General features: G+C 35.6%; 1 protein-coding gene across 2 annotated transcripts in view; it reads left to right on the forward strand.

The window, feature by feature from the left end:
- The window catches only part of NET1 (neuroepithelial cell transforming 1), a 41,494-nt gene extending 24,167 nt beyond the window's left edge, over window positions 1-17,327 (forward strand). The window contains exons 1-10 of one of the 2 annotated variants that reach the window (XM_045588374.1): window positions 4,175-4,443; window positions 9,379-9,486; window positions 9,803-9,970; window positions 10,343-10,405; window positions 10,753-10,849; window positions 10,973-11,049; window positions 11,794-12,051; window positions 12,517-12,687; window positions 13,599-13,785; window positions 15,444-17,327. In XM_045588374.1, the coding sequence (XP_045444330.1) occupies window positions 4,351-4,443; window positions 9,379-9,486; window positions 9,803-9,970; window positions 10,343-10,405; window positions 10,753-10,849; window positions 10,973-11,049; window positions 11,794-12,051; window positions 12,517-12,687; window positions 13,599-13,785; window positions 15,444-15,853 (1,632 nt within the window). In that variant the 5' untranslated portion in view covers window positions 4,175-4,350 and the 3' untranslated portion in view covers window positions 15,854-17,327. Of the gene's footprint in view, window positions 1-4,174; window positions 4,444-9,378; window positions 9,487-9,802; window positions 9,971-10,342; window positions 10,406-10,752; window positions 10,850-10,972; window positions 11,050-11,793; window positions 12,052-12,516; window positions 12,688-13,598; window positions 13,786-15,443 lie in introns of those variants that run through there. The other variant, XM_036460635.2, reaches the window with a different exon arrangement.
- The last annotated feature ends 2,663 nt before the right edge of the window (window positions 17,328-19,990 follow it).

Here is a 19,990-nt window from a genome sequence, read left to right on the forward strand (position 1 = left end):
TTGTTGATATTTCATTCAATGCTCCTTTTTTTAAGTAAGATTTGAAATTCTATTTTTAACTAACCAATTTTTAGTGAGATACATAGTAGTTATTTGTATCTTTAACTCTAGTATTTCAAAGTGGAACATCGTTTTTTTATATTTAGAAAAAGTCCTTAAAGTGTTTATTGTGAACCTGTGGGATCTTTTTAAAAAACTACACAAGGGCTTAAAATACAAATTTTACTGTCATCTATATTTCTCTATAGACTAAAAGATTGTTTATGTATTCCTTTATATAAGATCCTTAAAAACAATTAAAGTTGAAAAAAAGCAGGTTTTCAGTTGCATTTCACATTGTCACTTGTAGAGGGCAGCAGAGAGCTTAGATTTAGTTTTCTCTACCTATTTTGGCTTTCCTAGCTTAATTTATAATTACTTGTTCCAGACTAAAGTAAATGGAAACAAGTAATAATACTTAGACTTAAAAAAAAGCAAAGGTTACTCTTCAGTTCTCATTTGTTTCTAAATTCCAGAATTCTAATTTTACATTAAAGGGAGAAAAAAGTTAAATATAGCCTAACTAACCTTTTTCTTTGAGAAGGGAAACAATGTTATCTTTCTCCTTTCCTTATTCATTTTTAAGGAAAGAAAGCATCAATAGCCCTATAAAGCAGAACAGGCTATAATTAAACCTGGTCTTTGGAAACCGGTAATTTTACCAAAAACTTGATCATTTTTACAAAGCTGCATTATTTTTAGATAACTCAGTTTTCAGTTTATAAATTCTAGATTTTCTACATACATAGAAGATACGTAACCAGTCTTCTTTAAGTATGTCATTTGTAGAAAGTTATATAAATAATTGCTATTAATAATATGATCATTAAATAAATCATCAATTAAAATAGGATCTTTTCTATAACTTAAGCAGCTGAAACTATTTTATCTTTTTACTTACCTGCCTTGATATACAAAGGATAGAGGGTAGATAATCTCTCAACTTTTGAGGGGATTCTTTCTAAAATGCCAGTAGTTATTCAGCAAACATTGGCCTGAGCCTAGGAGACCAAGGTTTTAAACCCAGCTCTGCCCCTGATTCACAGCATGGCAGTGAGCACAGAGCATGCACCCAACATGTTCTAAAGGTGTTACATTTAGTGACTTCTCTGGAAGCTATATTCTAATGAGTTGAACAGGCCAGATTTGGACCTAGTTAGCCATTGATTAATCATGCAACTTAGAGTCAACCATTCTTAAGGCCAACCACATCACGTATAGCCCAGGTGTGACTGGGTAATAAACAATAGATGATGAAATATAATCAGTCGCCATTACTTTTTTTAAAAAAGTCTCAATACACCCTAGCCTATTTGGCTCAGTGGATGGTGTCGGCTTGTGAACTGAAGGGTCCCAGGTTCTATTCCAGTCAAGGGCACGTACCTTGGTTGCAGGCTCCTGCAGTTTGAGCCCTGGTTGGGGCTCTTGTAGGAGGTAACCAATCAATGTGCTTCTCTCACATTGATGTTTCTTTCTGTCTTTCCTTCTCTCTTCCACTCTCTAAAAGTCAAAGGAAAAATATCCTTGGGTAAGGATTAAAAAAAAAAGTCTCTACAGAAAGATGAATTATTAGCATCATCTTGAATATAAAACACATTGGTGTTTACAGAAGGGCAGTGTTGGCTCTTCCTTCAAGAAGTTACATTGTCCTGCAAACCTTAGTAAATTGTTTTGTATAGATTATTTCTTATCATAAATAGTCTATTCCCACTTTATTGTTTTGTTTTGTTTTGTTTTGTTTTGTTAATCCCCACCTCAGGATATTTTTCCATTGATCTTCTAGAGAGTGTAAGAGAGAGGGAAAGACAGAGAGAAACATTAATGTGAGAGAAACACATCGATTGACAAGGGCCCGGGCTGGGGAGGAGCCTGCAACTAAGGTCCGGCACTTTGACCAGAGTCCAACCGAGGACCCTTTGGTCCATAAGCTAATGTATTATCATCCACTGAGCCAAACCGGCTAGCGCTATGCCCACTATTTGCTCTACTCACTCTTCAACCTCTGTAATCTTCTGTCTTTATTTCAATGAACTAGCAAACTTGAGGTCCTCATTAAACTTAACCATTAAACTAAATCCATGAATCTTTTCTTACTCTTCTTCACCTTTTTGCTGTAATTAATACTTTTTCTCCCCTTGGCATCTTGCTTTGTTTCTTTCTGGCTGTTCCTTTTGCAAAATTCTTCTTCCCTTAGCATTTCTCCAAAGTTAGATCTTTGGATCCCTGTTCTTTTTGCCCATATTTTCTCTCCCAGGTGTTTCATTCACTCCCAAAACTTGATCTCTTGTGTCTGACTCTCCAAGCTAATCTGTCCTCTGGCTTCTTCCAAGTCCTTGCCAAGCATTTCCAAGTACTAGGTCAGTATTTTCAATTGCATTTTCTTCCACCACCTCAGACTCATCTAAAATGAAACTCACAATTTTCTTTCAAAGCTCATTCCTCCATATTCCTTTATTTATATTAGCAGTTACCCCTCTGAACTTGCCATATGCAAGTCAATAGGCATCTTTGACTTCTCGCATATGTTGTCTCTTGCAAATAGTTTTCTACCCTTACACAGAGTTCTTGATGCCTGATTGTGACTTTTGCATTTTTCAGTCATCCTTAAAACCAACTTCAACACCACTTTACAACATAATTTTTATTTCTCTCTCACATCTGCTCAGTAAAACCCTCTGCTCCTTTGTCTTTACCCACAGCCCGTGACCTCGCACTGAATTCATTTTGTTCTTTTGAGAAAACCATGCACTTTTCCCTTGCTCAGACCTATGAAAATCATAGCATGGCCTTCAAGGCATGAAATAACATCTTAAAGCCTATTCCCTAGCGTCTTTTCTCATCTCAGCTCAGAAAACTACCAGAAGTGGTTTCTCCTTCTGAACTTCTGTAGCACTTACTAGCTATATAGGTTATTTTGGAATTTTCAAAAGCTGTCTTATATATCTCTTCATGTGTCCTTCCTTTACACAATGGTCTATTAGCACTTTAGGGTTAGAATGAAACCTTTTTTTATACGTACCATCCACATTATTTAGAATAATGCCTTTTACACAGTAGATTTTTCAGATTTCTTTGCTCCTAATAAATCCTAAGAATGGAAATATTTTTGCAGGTTACCAGCAGTATGCCTTTCATAGTTAGGATAAAAATCCTGTGTTTCAAAATAGAATACAGTAGTTTATGTTAAAGAAGAAAATCAGTTTTGTAGCAGGACTACCAAACCAACAGAAGCAGTGTTTTCCCAGAGAAGAAAGGAGTAAGCTAGAAATGGAAAAGACTGTCACTAGTATGTGACCTCACTTCACCTCTGTGAACTTCATTTCTTCAGCTGTAAAATGCAAAACTTTTTATGTAGATTTTTGACCTTGTTAGGACTATATCAAGGTTAATTCAGAATAGAGAAGGACCCTGTTACACATTTTTAGAACAGAAATCACCTTTTGTGTATTTATTATGATGTTTTATAATAATAGATATAAAAATTTTAAAACAGAGGAAAAGTAACTGCCTTTAAGTCTTAAGAAATACTGAACTTTAAACTGTGAGGTAGCCCAATTATACTTCACATTTATTTCAAGAACAGATGACCTGAGGTGTGCCTACTGCACTTACTCTGTTAATCTCAAGAAAACATTGTGGGAACCAGTTTCTAAAGACTTAGATAATTTTACAATTGTGAATATACTTATACTCATGTAAAATAAAGGCAAGAGCCCAGGATAATTAAGCTTTTCTTTAGCTATATACACTTATTTAATTCTGAATTATTATTTTCTTAAACTTGTCAAGTTGCCCGTATTAAATTTCTTTCTAGACAATAGGGTTTTATAGAAAAAGGATTCCTGTCTGTGACTAAGTAGTAGAGTAAGTAACCTAAATAAGCAATTAGTTTCCTTCTGGGATTGCTTTTAAATCAGAAAAAGCTTTACATTAACCCAGTTTCCGTTTCCCTTCTGTCCTTAATGTAGACATTCCAAACCTCTTGATAAAGAGCTTTCTCTTGCACAGTGAAAAATGAGAAGCCTAGGTGTGCCCCAGCTGTCAGTTAGCTGTAGTTACGTGTCTGTTGGGTGCCCGCCCACTGGATCCTGGTCGGAAGCTAGCCCCTCCCATACAGCCTTGAGGTCTGTGTGCTTTTTCACTGCTGCTCCCAGAGGCAGTTAGCTCCACCACAAGGAAGAGGCATGGGCAAATGGCTGCCAAGGGTGGCTGAGCACTCAGAAGAAAAGCCTGCATATCTGTATAGTGCTTAGCTATAGGACACTTGGATGTGGATTAATTCTAAAGATTTTAAGGGAAACTTGGTGAAGCATGGTGGCTCATGATGAGATTGGAGGTCTCCTACCTATTAAAAGGACTATACGAGTCCTGGATGTGAATAATCAGTCCTTCAGAGAACCAGAGGTAAGACTTTTAGAGAAGAATTAAACCAAAAGGATGTCTTCTAATTCCACAGAACTTTAATTCTAATTTTAACTTAACTTTTCATCTTGCTGAGTGTTAAAATGTATAACTAATTTATATTCAAGTTTGAAGTGTGTTCAGGAACTTTGGTAAAGTTTAGGAACTATGATATAGTTAGGTTTATACTTAGCATATAGTATGAATGTACACAAACTTGAAGCAGAAAAAGGTTTTAAATGTTATGCCGCTCAATTTGGTTAAATTGGTCACATTTCTAATGCCTATTAAATAGTTAATTATTTATTTAACTTGCATTTATGTTAACTAGTCTTAGAAACTGTTTTGTGGAATAAATAAGATTCCCCTACCAGCTAGTGAACAAATTTCAATTAAAATGCTGTCCCATCTAGTGCTTGTTTTTATTTATTTTTTCCACATCTAATAATTGTATGCAACTTTTTTCTTCAGAAAGAAAAATATGTTAAAATATTTAAACCAGTGAATTATTATTTAGCTACAGCCACCTCCTTGCTTTAATTGTTTGAAGTCAGTGTGGTTTTTAGAAATCTGTATGAACATTTATCAAAATAAGTTGTGATTTTTATGCTATTTTATTTAATTTTTGATAGTTGATTTACTATTATAGGAGTATTCCATTTATACTACATGATACAGTATATTTAATGTTTCTGTACTTTATTAACTGTATACACTTGATTGTGGTGATGGTTTTGTGGCTATATACAAATATCAAAACTTATGAATTATTTATTTTAAATATGTGCAGTTCTTAAGGTTCAGTAAAGCTGTGAATCATATACATACACCTTTTGGTTGTAAAAATAGCTGCCATCTTTAGAAGGTATGCTTTCTTTTGGTGTGGTTTAACTTTGGTTTTTGTTTCTCTGTTTGTTTGGGTTTTGCTTATATGTTTCAGTTTTCTCAAAATAATCTAAGCATTTTCATTGATTAGAGCAAGTCATACATGGTGACCAGTATAAATACTGAAACTAACCTTTTTTGTTTGGTATTAGACACTAGCCATGTTTTTGATTTACCTTTATTCCAAAGATTAAAAACAACAGGAATATTGTCGGGGTTTTGGTGTTGGCAACACAGCCTTAAATAACTACATTTGGCTATTTCAATTACTAAGTAGAAAGGGAAGAAATCCTACGTGCTCTTAACTCATTTTTATCTTTTTATAAATAACATTTTCATCATTCGTATTTAAAGTTCTTACCAGGTAAAAAAAAATTATTTATCCAGTAATCCAAACTAATGAACCCAAACCCATACTGTTTTTATTTAAAGTGTCTTGATTTGGTTGACTGTAGAAGAGACCCTCCTGAAATACACCATTAGTAGAAGAAACCATTTTACAAAAACAAACAAAAAAAACACAACAAACAACTCAGTTCACAATAGAAGTTTTCCATGTTGTTGCTTTTATATGCAAGGTACATCCCAGTAAACCTTTTTTCTGTTTATAGATAAATATCCAGAAAATATTTTAAGGCATAAAATCTGACTACAGGTGGATTAGTAAAATAAATAGATTGATTAAAAGCTCAGTCTCAAGGCAGATTCCCCTAGCTAAACTAGTTAGTTTGATTAAAAGCTAACCTAAATAAACAACATGAGTTTATGGTAAAGGTTGAATGTTTTTCCCCATCTAAGTGAACTTCGCCCTGGTTAAAGGTTGCCTGTGATAGAAAGTTCCTTGAGCATGCAAAACTTCTTGGTATTCTTTCTTTGTTCGAGTAGATTTTCAGATTGTCTTTTGTAGAGCTGTATAGTTTCAATATCTGGTACCCCTTTTGTAAGCTTCTTGTAGTCACCATAATGTTGTTAACAGCACTCCAAATAAAAATAAGCAATAGCAGCAACAAATCCATTATGTAAGCCTTAATTTGTGTGATGATAAGATAGGTAGACTCCTGCCCCCTCTCTTCCTTCATCACCTCCAAACACTGTACCTGCACCCTTAGGGTAGGTTTATACCTATGCAAAGCGTAGGTTTGATACCAATTCTCGAAAAACTTTGTCTTCAAAATATGTTTTGCGACAGTGTGAATGTTTAGGTTCTTATTAACCAAACTACGAGAATTAAAATGGTTCATCTGAATTTCTAAAGAAAACTATTTCTGGTTGTAGCTCACATGAGCCAAACCAAACTTGTATTTTAAAAGACAAATTTTCATCCCATTCCTCTGGGTGACTCATGAATGCCTAATCCGTATCACTTTTCCACAGAAGTTTTCTGTATTATATTTTTTTTCAAATAGTGTATATATCCTGAAATTAGTAGTGAACCATAATTCAGTATTACATCTTTACATTTCATTCACACTTTTCAAGTTTATTAAAATTTTTTATACTTTTGAAATACATGTGCTAAATGTTTGTGTTGTGTCTGTCAAACTCAATATATGTCCTTTAAGTAAGGCAGGAAAGTTACTATTGGATCCCCAAAGTATGTGTGAAAAGTACAAAGGTGTCCTCCCACTTCCCCTACCGCCAGCACCCACATTTCCTGATTTAGTACCATACTTCTTTACAAGACATTTTAAGTCTCATGCTCTACTGACTGAGCTAGCTAGGCACTCTACCAGGACATCTTAGATTAGATTAAACTCTTAAGACTAATATATCCTTTATGAAAAAGTGACATTATAAATGGGTTTCTAAAAGACTGTGGAACATATTTAACCGCCAGATACTGCTTTAGCATAATATCCTGCCACCCTAAAGAGACTGCATAAACAAAATCCACAGTAGTTTCAGAAAGATGCCTTTGATATATTTACATTTAATTATCTAAATCTAAATTCTGTAGTTTTAGTTTTAAATATCATATAATTTTGAATTACCAGGAAAATATTAGTTGTACAGTAAACTGACCCTCAAGAATTATCATTAATTTTATCTTATGTGATAAAATAAATGTCAAAATATTATCTCCCAGCTAAAATAATCTTTCCTTTCAAATTTACTGGGGATAGTACCTTTCCATAGATTTTTAAATTGAAATTAAATATTTTGTGATTTATTAGGAAGTCAAATTTATTATGTTTTAAACAAGGAAGAGGAATTAACCTTTTTTCAAAAAGTGGAACAGAATTTCTGACAACTGCTTTGTTTCTAGTTAATGTTGGCATATCTTACTTTGTGAGGTAATTGTATCTCTATTCAAACAGAAGATTCTTTGTTCTGTCTTTACTAAATAGAAAGGAATGCCTTATGTTAGACCTTCTGCCCATGCATGTGTCACTTCAGTCTTGCACAGATGTATATTGTAAAGGCATTCACACATGTCCTCAGCCACACAGTGTGTCATTTTACAACATATCTTAAAGGTTTCTTTTTCAGTTCATTTAACATTTGCACATTAGTGGCTTTATAGTCAAAGTTTTACTTTGGATTAATTATTTTGGTGGGATAGGGTTGGTCTGTAGCTCCTCTTATGGTCTTCAAAGGCCTGAATTGATTATCTACAGAGTCTCCTTACTTTAGTAGGTATTGTTCATATATATATATATATATATATATATATATATATATATATATATATACATACACATATATATATGGAAAAAGGTTAAATACATATGTGTGTGTATGTATATGTATTAGATTTAATAACTAATTGCTTCTTTGACTATTTGAATAATTTAAGTTTTCAGAGAATTTTAACTCTTTCTGCCACTTTATTCTTAAATTACTTTAGGGGATTATTTTTACTCATTTTCCACAGCCCTTACTTTTTTTTTATGACTTTAGTCATCTCAAAGAATTTTTAGGGGAAAAAACATTTCGTCTATTATTTTTAAATTGTAGTTTTTATTTTTTAAGTGCTAATTTTAATTATAGATCCTTCTATATTATTTTGTCAAGATGCCACAATTGTCAAAGGCATCAAATACAAACAAATAATTATACTCCATAGACATAAAGGATAGGCCTGTTTTATGATCTGTCCTTCTTTATTTCAATAGCTGAATGAGTCACCTAATGGTATGCCTCCATTTTCCTAGCAGTAAAATTAGAATAATGAATTTTGTAAACTTTTGAGATCCTTGAGTAAGTGATGTGTTTGCTATATACTGTTATTTTTAAAACAATACATGTAGAAAAATAAGTATTTCTACTGCATGTCTCTATATTTTTCCTTTAAGTTAATAAATTAAGAAAAGATCATTATTTCTAAATCTCAACATATACATAGTAAGTGGAAATATTTCTAAGAAAAAAATATTAGTGATAGTTGAAACTTAGTATGTTTCAAGCACTATTCTGAACCCCTTAAACATATTTTATTTAACCTTCATAACAACTTTATAAGAGAAGTTCTAATACTACATTTTACAGATAAGAAAACTGAGGCCCAGGATGTTGCCTAAAAAGTGCTAGAACCAGGATTTAGGCACAGTCATATTTCAGAGCCTGAATGCTCTTAACTGCTGACCCCTGCCTCTGCTTGAACACCTCCCATGGCCTATTCCAGTGTCCTACATGTTCATTTAAAAGCTAGTCTCCAAATGAAGTATTTAAGAATGAAATGATACAGAGTCTTGGATTTGCTTTAAAATATTCCAGTAGGGGCAGACACGAAACAAATTATTCCACCAAAAAAACTATCGAAGCTGAATGATAAGCACATGAGATCTATTATGCTATTCTCCATTCTTATGTATGTTTGAAAATTTTCATAATACTGTAGGCTTTTTTTAAAGTTAACCTCTGTATTAAACTAAAAAGTTCTATAGGGTTTTAGAATCTAATTTCTTTGTTTTAATTTTAGTTTTTCTTCTGTTTAATGATATTTGTTATGTGCCCAGTGATAATTCAAATATTTGACTGGCTTTTTATACTATTTATTTTTTAATAAGAGTTCTTAGCATTTTAACATAATCTGTATTTGTTTTTTCTTAGGAGCCAAGCAATAAAAGAGTTCGTCCTCTAGCTCGAGTCACATCCTTGGCAAATTTAATCTCTCCTGTAAGAAATGGAGCAGTCAGACGTTTTGGTCAAACAATACAGGTCAGTGAGAGAGAGGATGGGGAGCCAAGTAATGTAGTGAAGGGGACATTTTATAGAAGCCTCAGATTTGCATTTTTCTTTGAGTTATACAAACAGGTTTATATTCTTATACTTAAACAAAAATTTTTTTTAATACTTTAAAATGATAGATTAAAGCTTGGATAAATGGTTGTTTTATTCATAGAGAAATTCTCAGAACTTTGGTGTTAATTTGTCTTATTTTTTATTTTTATTTTTTTAGAAAAAGGAATAATTAGTGTATCTTTCAAATCTTTTCTCTTTTACTCACCTCTGTGTTTGTTTGTTTTCTTTTAAGTCATTTACCCTTCGTGGTGACAATAGATCCCCAGCTTCAGCCCAGAAGTCGTGGAGCAGATCAACAGTCCCAACACCTGCTAAAAGGAGAAGTAGTGCATTGTGGTCAGAGATGTTAGACGTCGGCATGAAGGAGTCTTTAACTACCAAAGAAATTAAACGTCAGGAGGTATGCTGGCATACAATAGACCATATTTATTGACTTATATTTTTAAAAATAGTCCCTATTTTTTAAACGTGTTTTGCAAGAAGAATAGCAAATTAATGCCTGTGACAAAATCAACTTGCAATTTTGAGCAGCAGTCTATAACACATGCTGAGTAGTACTTTTTGATGGGTGGTGATCATCAAACTTAACTATAAGGAGAGGGTAAAATTATGAAACATGGCAGCCTCTTATTTCAGATTCCATTCTGAATTACAGATTTCAGACTGAGTCACTTCAAAAAGCATCATTCAAAATATCAGTAAATATCAATTGTGTATAATATTCTTTTCTCAAAGAAAGGAATACCTATCATGTTTACTGGATTTTTTTTAGGCAATATATGAAATGTCTCGAGGTGAACAGGATTTAATTGAGGATCTCAAGCTTGCAAGAAAGGTCAGTAAATAACTTTTTATTATATGCCCTAGTTTTTAAAAATATTTCACAAATTCCAAAGGATAATTCTCTTAACCTTTAAAAATGAAAAGTAGAAAATATCTACTGATGAATACTTCTTTTACAAACAGTAAAGGTGAGATTTATTAAACACATCTCTTCAAGTATGAATATCAGTAAGAGCGTCTACTTGGGGATTAATATCTACCTTAATGTCTTTTAGTAGAACGAATAGAATTCCTCTCTAGTTTTTAAGAAAAAGGGAATAATTTCATTCAAATACAGAGCCTCTCGTTGTGTTTTATTTACTCAGTATCTTTGTGTGGCACATTTCTTCCCATCATTAGGCCTACCATGACCCCATGTTAAAGTTATCTATTATGTCAGAAGAGGAGCTAACACAAATATTTGGTGATCTGGATGCTTACATACCTCTGCATGAAGGTAAAATATGCTCCTTAATTTTCATTAGTATCTGAAGAGTAGTAACACAGATCATTTTAAATTTAATGCTGCATTACTTTAAAATAAGCCTACTATTGATATGTCTGCTTTTCTATACTTCAGATTTGTTGGCAAGATTAGGAGAAGCAACCAAACCTTCTGGAACAATAGAGCAGATTGGTGACATTCTTGTGAACTGGGTATGTATGGAGTTGTTTGCTTCAGATAGTTTTTTACATATTTTCTATACTAGTCATTTTTTATGAATATCAGATGATTTGATACAGTAACTGGATTCTAAAAATAGGTAAGACATTAAAACTGAACAAAATTAGTAGCTGTAAGAAGTTACTAGTATAGTCTCTATTTCAAAAAAAATACTTCATGAATGATAGTTTAAATATATATATATATATATATATATATATATATATATATATATATATAGTCTCCCCTCTTTGGACAGAATCCCCACAGTATATGTCATTAATTATTTGTTTCATTCTTTTGGTTAACATTTGTGCCTGCCAGATACTAGGCACTGTTCTAGAAGGGATCACAGGAGATTAGGTGATGAAAGACAGTTTCCACATTTAAAATTTAGTGAAAGAATATCTGTCAAGTATATAAACAGTCTCGGGGTTGGTGATGAATGTGCCAGAGGAACACTCAGGTGTCCTGGGAATACAGAAGAAGAGCATCTAACTGAGGTTGGGGGAAGTCATGAGTCTTTGGTTGAATTTAGTTAAATTATTGGAATAGGGCGTTCTGATGTCAGCCCAAAACACTATCCTTCCCCCATAGTCACCTGCAGGAAAATTTTCACAGCTTGTTAAAACTTTTAGGAATAGCTGTAATTTTTGTGTTTCATATTCACAGGCTTACTAATGGACTAAATCATAACAGAAACTTACCATATTTTGTTTTCTTTAATTACTCTGTAGTTGCCAGGCTTGAATGCCTACAAAGGCTATTGTAGTAACCAGCTGGCAGCCAAAGCTCTTCTTGATCAAAAGAAACAAGATCCAAGAGTCCAGGACTTTCTCCAGCGATGTCTTGAGTCTCCCTTCAGTCGAAAACTAGATCTTTGGAGCTTCCTAGATATTCCTCGAAGTCGCCTAGTCAAATACCCTTTACTGTTAAAAGAAATTCTAAGACACACTCCAAAAGACCACCCTGATGTTCAGCTTCTGGAAGAAGCTGTAAGTAGTCAAATACTCATGTTTTGCAAATTTATATATTAGCTAGCCTTAAAAAAATTTACAGTGATACTCTCAAATTTTATGCATGTCACATCAGCATAGCGAAGTGTTCTGTTGTTTTTAGTACCCAATATGGTAGTGCACTGCTATGCAGTGCACTACCATATTGGGTACTAAAAACAATATAGTTTATATAGTTTATATTTAGTTTATATTTTAATCACAAAACTAGATTCTAATCTGAACTCTTTCACTAGCTAGCTATGTGACTTTGGGCAAATTACCCAATTTGGCTGACGCTGTTGTTTTATATGTAGAATGAAGGGACTGATTGAATTTACTTGATTTCTAGAGTCCCTTTAAACTTTAAAATTTTATCATTTTGAAAAGATGTTTTAGCCTTATAGGGGAGCAGGATAAATTAGTAAGCTGAAAATGTTCCATCAATGTTTTGGTAATTTTTAGGTACTGATAATACAAGGCGTTCTCTCTGATATCAACTTGAAGAAAGGCGAATCAGAATGCCAATATTACATTGACAAACTGGAGTATCTGGATGAAAAGCAGAAGGATCCTAGAATTGAGGCAAGCAAAGCATTGCTTTGCCACGGGGAACTGAAGAACAAAAATGGACATGTAAGTGCATTTGAATGCTAATGTGAAGTGAGCTATTATTTTTTTTCCAACTCTGTTTAAATTTATCACATAATGAAAGGTTACTGGGTTTTATTTCATGTTATTTGATAAAGCAAACATGATTTCTCATGAATTACTTACATGCCTTAGTGGAGAATCAACATTTTGTTTTGAAGCATAAGTCATCAACTTGTTTGGCTAGGAGATTCCTTTCTAAATAGTTTCATAATATATAATAAAGAATACTCATTCAAAAAATGTAGAATTTATTTTATAGTAATGGAAGTCATTCTTAGTACGACTGAACACATTTCTGCAGCAGATTGAATGTAAGCAAACTTATTTTTTAAATCATTACAAAAGCACCAGCTAGAACTAAGTATAAGCTTAGATAGATAGTATTTTTGTTTCATAAAGTACTTTTCAAAAGCTCAATTTATAAGTGGAGGTTCTTTTTTGGAAAAAGTTGAAATGTGATATCTCTGATTTCTATCATGAGGCCTAATTGTTTTAAAACAATTAGGCTTAAATTTGTGACAAAGTAGAACCATTAATTAACATTTTTACCAGCTTTCATTTTTTAATCCTTTGTTAGAAAACTATGGAATACAGTACTGGTGTTTCTAGTCATGTTACTGCTGATAATCAGGTCTTTGTGGGAAGTAGCATTTACTCAGCTGCTGCTTAATCTAATGTTACACACCAACTTTAAAAGTTTTATACAGTCTGAGATTAGAAAAGCTGTCTGTGTAGAATATGCACAGCCTTGATCTTTATGGGGTCATTTGTAAAAGTATCATAGTAAGTTCATGTGATGAAATTAATGTCAAATCAAGTTATTTTAATGGATTTCAATCACCTACAGTCACAAAGTGCCATACTTAAGAAGGGTTTGTTTCCCCTTCCTCCAGAAACTTTACATTTTCCTATTTCAAGACATCTTGGTTTTGACCCGGCCTGTTACACGAAATGACCGACACTCTTACCAGGTTTACCGGCAGCCTATCCCAGTCCAAGAGCTGGTGTTAGAAGATCTACAGGATGGAGATGTGAGAATGGGAGGGTCCTTTCGAGGGGCTTTCAGCAACTCAGATAAAGGTAAAAATACTAGCTTTAAAACAGCTTCACTAAACAAACTCAGAACCTAAATATATTTTGTTTTAATCTTTAAAAGTTCTGTTCCTACACAAAAAATTAGAAACGAAATAAGTTCCATTGTCCTATATATATTATTATACTCATTAAGTAGAGGACCGATGCACAAAATTCTTACACGATAGGGAGATGTCCCTCAGCCCAGCCTGCATCCTCTCCAATCTTGGGACCCCTTGAGGGATGTCCAACTGTCTATTTAGGCTCTATCCTAAATGGGTAGTCGGATATCCCTCTCATAATCCAGGACTGCTGGCTCCCAGCTGCTCACCTGCCTACCTTCCTGATTGCCCCTAACTGCTTCTGCCTGCCAGCCTGATCACCCCCTAACTAACTACTCCCCTGCCAGCCTGATTGATGCCTAACTGCTCCCCTGCCAGCCTGTTTGCCCCTGTCTGTCCTCCCCTGCAGGCCTGGTCTCTCCTAACTGCCCTCCCCTGCAGGCCTGGTCACCCCTAACTTCCCTCCTCTGCTGGCCTAGTCACTCCTAACTGCCCTCCCTGAAGGTTTGATCACTCCTAACTGCCTCCTTTGCAGGTCTCTCCCAATTGCCCTCCACTGCTGGCCATCTTGTGGTGGTCATCTTGTGCCCACATGGGGGCAGCCATCTTTGACCATATGGGGGAAACCATCTTCTGTGTTGGAGTGATGTTCAATTTGCATATTATTCTTTTATTAGATAGGATAGAGGCCTGGTACATGAGAGGGGGGCCAACTGGTTTGCCCTGAAGGGTGTCCCGGATCAGGGTGGGGGTTCCCTTGGGGCATGGGGCGGCCTGGGCAAGGGGCCTGTAGTGGTTTGCAAGCCGGCCACGCCCCCAGCAACTCAAGCGGAGGCCCTAGGATCTGGGATTTATTTATCTTCTGTAATGGAAACTGTAGCCTTGGGTGGAGCCACACCTCTTGCTTGCTCCATGGCCACAGCCATTTTTGTTGGGATTTATTTATCTTCTATAATTGAAACTTTATAGATTTAAGCAGAGGCCAAAGCAGGCCAAGGCTGCGAAAGCTTGGCTTCCTCCATTGCCAGGGACAACTCAAGCCTCCTGCTCTCTCCAGCTTTGTGGTTGTGCCATTTTTGTTGGGATTTATTATCTTCTATAATTGAAACTTTGTAGCCTTGAGTGGAGGCCTGGACTGGCCAGGGTGTGTGGAAAGCTTGTCTTTCTCCATTGCCAAGGCTGCTCGCTCCATGACCACAGCCATCTTGGTTGGGTTAATTTGCATGCTCAATCTTGATTTGCTGGTGGGTATAGCAAAGTGATGGTTAATTTGCATATCACTCTTAGATAGGATATGCAAAGTGCTTTGCTGCTCTAACTTCAGCATAAGTCATGTATGAACTTTATATTATGTATCTACCTAACTGATTTGCATATTATATAAACTAGAGGGCCAGGACAGCCTGGGGGGAGAAGGAGGGGACACAGGAGGTTGGCTGGATGGCCCCTGGTCAAACTCCCGGTCAAGGGGACAATTTCCATATTAGCCTTTTATTATATAGAATAACTCGCACCCTTATTAAGATAGTATGACCATGTCATCTAGAATTATCTTTTTAAGTCTGCTGTTTTACTTATTTATTTTTATTTTTATTTCTCTAGCTAAAAATATCTTTAGAGTTCGCTTCCAAGATCCCTCACCAGGCCAGTCACACACTCTACAAGCAAATGATGTGTTCCACAAACAGCAGTGGTTCAATTGTATTCGCACTGCTATTGCCCCTTTCCAGCAGGCTACTAGTTCACCTGAGCTGGAAGGTTTGCCAGAGCTCCATGAGGAGTGTGAAGAGAACAACCCCGCTGCCGCCAGGAACATCAGGGCCCAGAGAAGGGCATCCACGGTGTCGAGTGTGACTCAGGTCGAAGTTGATGGAGATACTTCAGAATGTGGCTCCCCAGTGCATGCCGCAGACAACATGAAGAATGTCAAAGCACACCGAACACAATCTGGCTTCCGAAAAGCAAGGGACAAAACCCACTTCAGTGGCAAACGGAAAGAGACTTTGGTATAAAGATGTTAACTAGTGGAGAAACTATTTATAAATGTGTACAGTTTGTTTTATCTTGTAATGTGAGCATGGGAGCATTGTAGGGTTACTTAATACCAGTCTTAACATTTTCTATGTTTTTGGTTGGTTTTGGTGGTTGTTCCCTTTTTTTTTTAAGGCAGCTAAAGATTATATATAAACTGCAATCCTCCCACCCCCACCCCCCCAGATATTTTCTCAATATGACTTAGAACATTCAAGCCTGGTATTTTCAATCAAATGAAATATTTATGAAATGGGTCTTCTCTTCATTCTGCATTCATCATGACTTTTCAATACTAACCAATTGTGGTATTTACGGTATTTGCCAAAACTTAAAATTTTGCAAATACTAGGATTTTACCAGTGTTATTTTGATAAACTTTGTGTGCAGAATTTGAAATTTTAACTTTGGCATCTAAAGTTTACATGGAATACATGTAATATTTCAGAATTTACATTGAAACATAAGTTCCATGGAAAACAAACCATAAAACGTAATAGGTTTTCCATTTTATCAACTGGAATGTTTTATGTTAGTTTGTTTTTTTTCCACTACACATTCCTCATTTTCATTCATTTAATCTGCCAATTATTTAATTTTTTTATTGTAGTTTTTAGGATTTGCTTTTATTTTTTTTACTTTGATGCCTTTCAAATTGGCATGTCTTTAAAGTATTTTGTTTCTTTGATTTAAAAATGTGTTTGTGTGCATATGTGTGTATATATATAAATATATATATATTTTAAATCATATTAACTTTACCAAATGAAACCAAGCCATATTGTTTTTTGAGCCAATTAAGAAAATTGCCATTTTTAAAGTGTAGCATTTTGGGGCGATAAACACACATGAACTGACAGTATATTTAGATTACTGAAAGGAAAACCACCTTAAGAATTTGGTTGAAAGTTTTAGTGTTGTCTGAGAAGTAAGAGGGAAGGCAGTTGACTGGTAATAAGTATAAAAAAAAAGGAGGGAAAAAGAGAGTAGTTTTGTCTTAAAGGAAAACTATCTGGTTGTGCCAGAATGTGAAAGGAGATAGTAAAAGCTAAACTTGAGAGTATGTAGTAAGTTGTAGAAGGCTTGGGGAAAGTGGACTTTATTTGCCTTGGTTTATAATGCCTGCGAATATTGGGTTTGAAAAGACAATGGAATATGTTGAAATTTTGACCGCTTTAGGTCAATTTTGGTGGATTTATTCATAAAAGGGGGGGAAAGGCATTAATCTTTTATTATAAAGTGTTCCTGTTGAAATGAGATCCTAGTCTTTAAGTGGGGACTAAAAGTTCTGTGTCATGGCAGATTTATAATGGTGATCAATTCAAGTAAATATTGATTGGTATGTGAACTATAATTGGCCAGGGGAAGTAAAAATTAAGAAAAACTGTATATAGATCAATCCAAATGATTTCTCTGTATAAATGAATTATACAATTAAAAAAAGCACACAAACAATCACCCTTAAAGGTTTCTTGGCTGGTGGATGTTTGGGGTACATTTGTCAGAATATATTGTTATGATAAAGGAAGTAGTGGCAAACCTCACAAAAGTTTTTAAAAAGTATACATAAACTTTTGCAATTAATTGATGAATAAGGGAAAGATTTATAGGTCATGTAGTGCATCTTTTTTAAAAAATGTATTTTTATTAATATCAGAGAGGAAGGAGGAGAGAGAGAGAGATAGAAACATCAATGAAGAGAGAGAACCATTGATTGGTTGCCTGATTGGCTGTGGGCATAGCAGAGATACACACCCCACTGGGGATGAAGTCCACAACCCGGGCATGCACCCTTGACCAGAACTGAACCCAGGACCCTTGAGTCCACAGGCCAACACTTCATCCACTGAGCCAAACCAGCAAGGGCCATTTTGTGCATCTTATTAAGCCATTTAGGAGGCAGTATAATCACGAACAGCAATTGAGTTAAAGACAGCTGAATATCTGGCTGCTTAGTGGATGTGATTGTAAAGCTAATAGCAAAGCATTCTGATGAATTTGATTAATTTCAAATTCTAATTTAGGAGTCAGGTTTCTAACTATGACTTGAGACATATCAAACAATTGGAGTGTATGGACTTAATTGTATCCTAAATCAAACAAACTTTTAATAAGAAAATCGGAAATATCCACTATTGACTGGATATTTGAAGTTCAGTAGTTTTGTTTTTCTGTTTAACAGTTTTCTGATTACCCTTAGAGACAAATTCTGAAGTATTTATTGATAAAATTGTATTATATTGAGGATTTCCTTCAAAATTACGGGCAGGAAAATGGAGCTAAAAATTAAACAAGACTGATCACAAGTTGAGAATTTCTGAAGCTAGATGAGAGATTGAGAATTTATTATAGTCTTTGCATATATTTTTGTATATGTTTGGAACTTTTCACTAAAAAAGGAAAAGAACTTAAGGAATTGCAGGTATAAGTTTTTAACTTCTCAACCTCTTAACCCCTTCTAAGCCCCCAGCCTTCACTTTCCAAAGTAAGGTCAGAATGTTTATCAAACACAGCTGCCTGTGCTGTGCTGTTTACCATCTCACAGAAACTCAAACCTTTTGCCTTCAACCCTCAACATCCTCTTCAGTACAGCTTGGCAGTATTATTAGACTAATCTCGACTCTGGTTTAATTCACACAGCCTTTTTTTTTCCCACTGTGTCCCTCCCTCTACCACTACTTGTTTTCTTTGCCTACCCTTTTTCCTCTGACACAAACATGGATCCACAACTGTATTAAAACTAGTGGCCCGTTGCATGAAGAGATTCATGCAATAAGCCTTCCTTCCCTTGGCTCCCAGCACTGGTTTTCCTCCAGCACCCAGGGCCCAGGCCTTTGCTCAAGCCAGAGTCTGCCTTCTTTGTCTTCGCTGCAGACTCCTGAGTCTGCAGTCTTGTCTTCACTGCAGCACTACACTCCTATAGATCCCTTCGTCCTTCGCCCTCCCTCTCATAGCAGGCGTCCTGCCCTGCCACTTGGTGCCTGGAGCAGCTTACTGGTCACCATCTCTGGCCCTCTAATTTGCATACTCACTCTGTTTGGCTGTGGGCATAGCAGAGGTACAGTCAATTTACATGTTTGTCTATTAGGTAAGATGAAGCAGTAAGAAAGGTATGTTTCCACTTCACCCAATGAAACAATTCCATGAAACCCAACCCTGAGAATTTCCTGCAAGGACCATTTTGTTAACTACATTCCTGCCTCTTAAGAAAGGAACTAGCATTAAAATATCTGATAATGTTTGTGTTGTTGATTAAATCAGAAAGTAAGGCAAAACTAGCTACATTTAAAGAATTTTGATAATCTACCATGGAATTCTGATTTCTCCAGAGCTGCTGCTAGGGGCAGGTGAAAATATTTTCATTTCTTTCCTTCACTGAGCAGGGCAAGCAGAGACAGATTAATCAAGTTAGACCTGAGCATTTAGTCTGATTCCCTCCTTACCAACAGAGGCATCTGAAATCTGAAAACATCAAGTGACTTACCCAAGATCATACAGCTGGTATGTGGCAAAGCTGAGATGAAAGGCAGCTATGTATCAACCCTGCATTATAGCTCTTGAACCAAACATGCTTGTCACCCCAGGACTTTCTCTTTCCCCCTTCCCCCCCCATCCCAATTTCAGGCTACTACCACTCAGGGATCCACCTCTGGTGGAAGACCTTGTCTGTCCTTCACTTTGGACCCAACCATCTTGAGTTTATGCTACTGCCCAGCAGTCCCAGCTCATTCTGCATCATAACTCTAAGGAAAGTTGACTAAGTCCACCATACCTTCCTTTTGAAAATTTACTTCCTCCAACTCCTATGCCCTCATGTTTCTCCTTGTTCTATCTTCCTACCATCTTATCTCCTTTGGCCCCTTCTCTTCCAGATCTAAATGCTGGAAAGCCACAAGCCTCATTCTCCAGACTTCTTTTTTATGCTCCTGGGACATCTGACCCATTCCTATGACTTGAACATCACCAACACCCAGTAACTCCCAAATTTATATCTTTAGTTCTCACCTCCCTGAGCTCCAGACTCACTACCCAGCAGCCTATCTGTCATGCCCACTGGGAAGTCTATCTCTCACACTTGACCCAAGAGAACTTGCTGCCCATTCCTAATCCTTTCCTCC

Source organism: Pipistrellus kuhlii, unplaced genomic scaffold (genome assembly GCF_014108245.1).
Source record: "Pipistrellus kuhlii isolate mPipKuh1 unplaced genomic scaffold, mPipKuh1.p scaffold_m20_p_1, whole genome shotgun sequence".
Lineage (NCBI taxonomy): Eukaryota > Metazoa > Chordata > Mammalia > Chiroptera > Vespertilionidae > Pipistrellus > Pipistrellus kuhlii.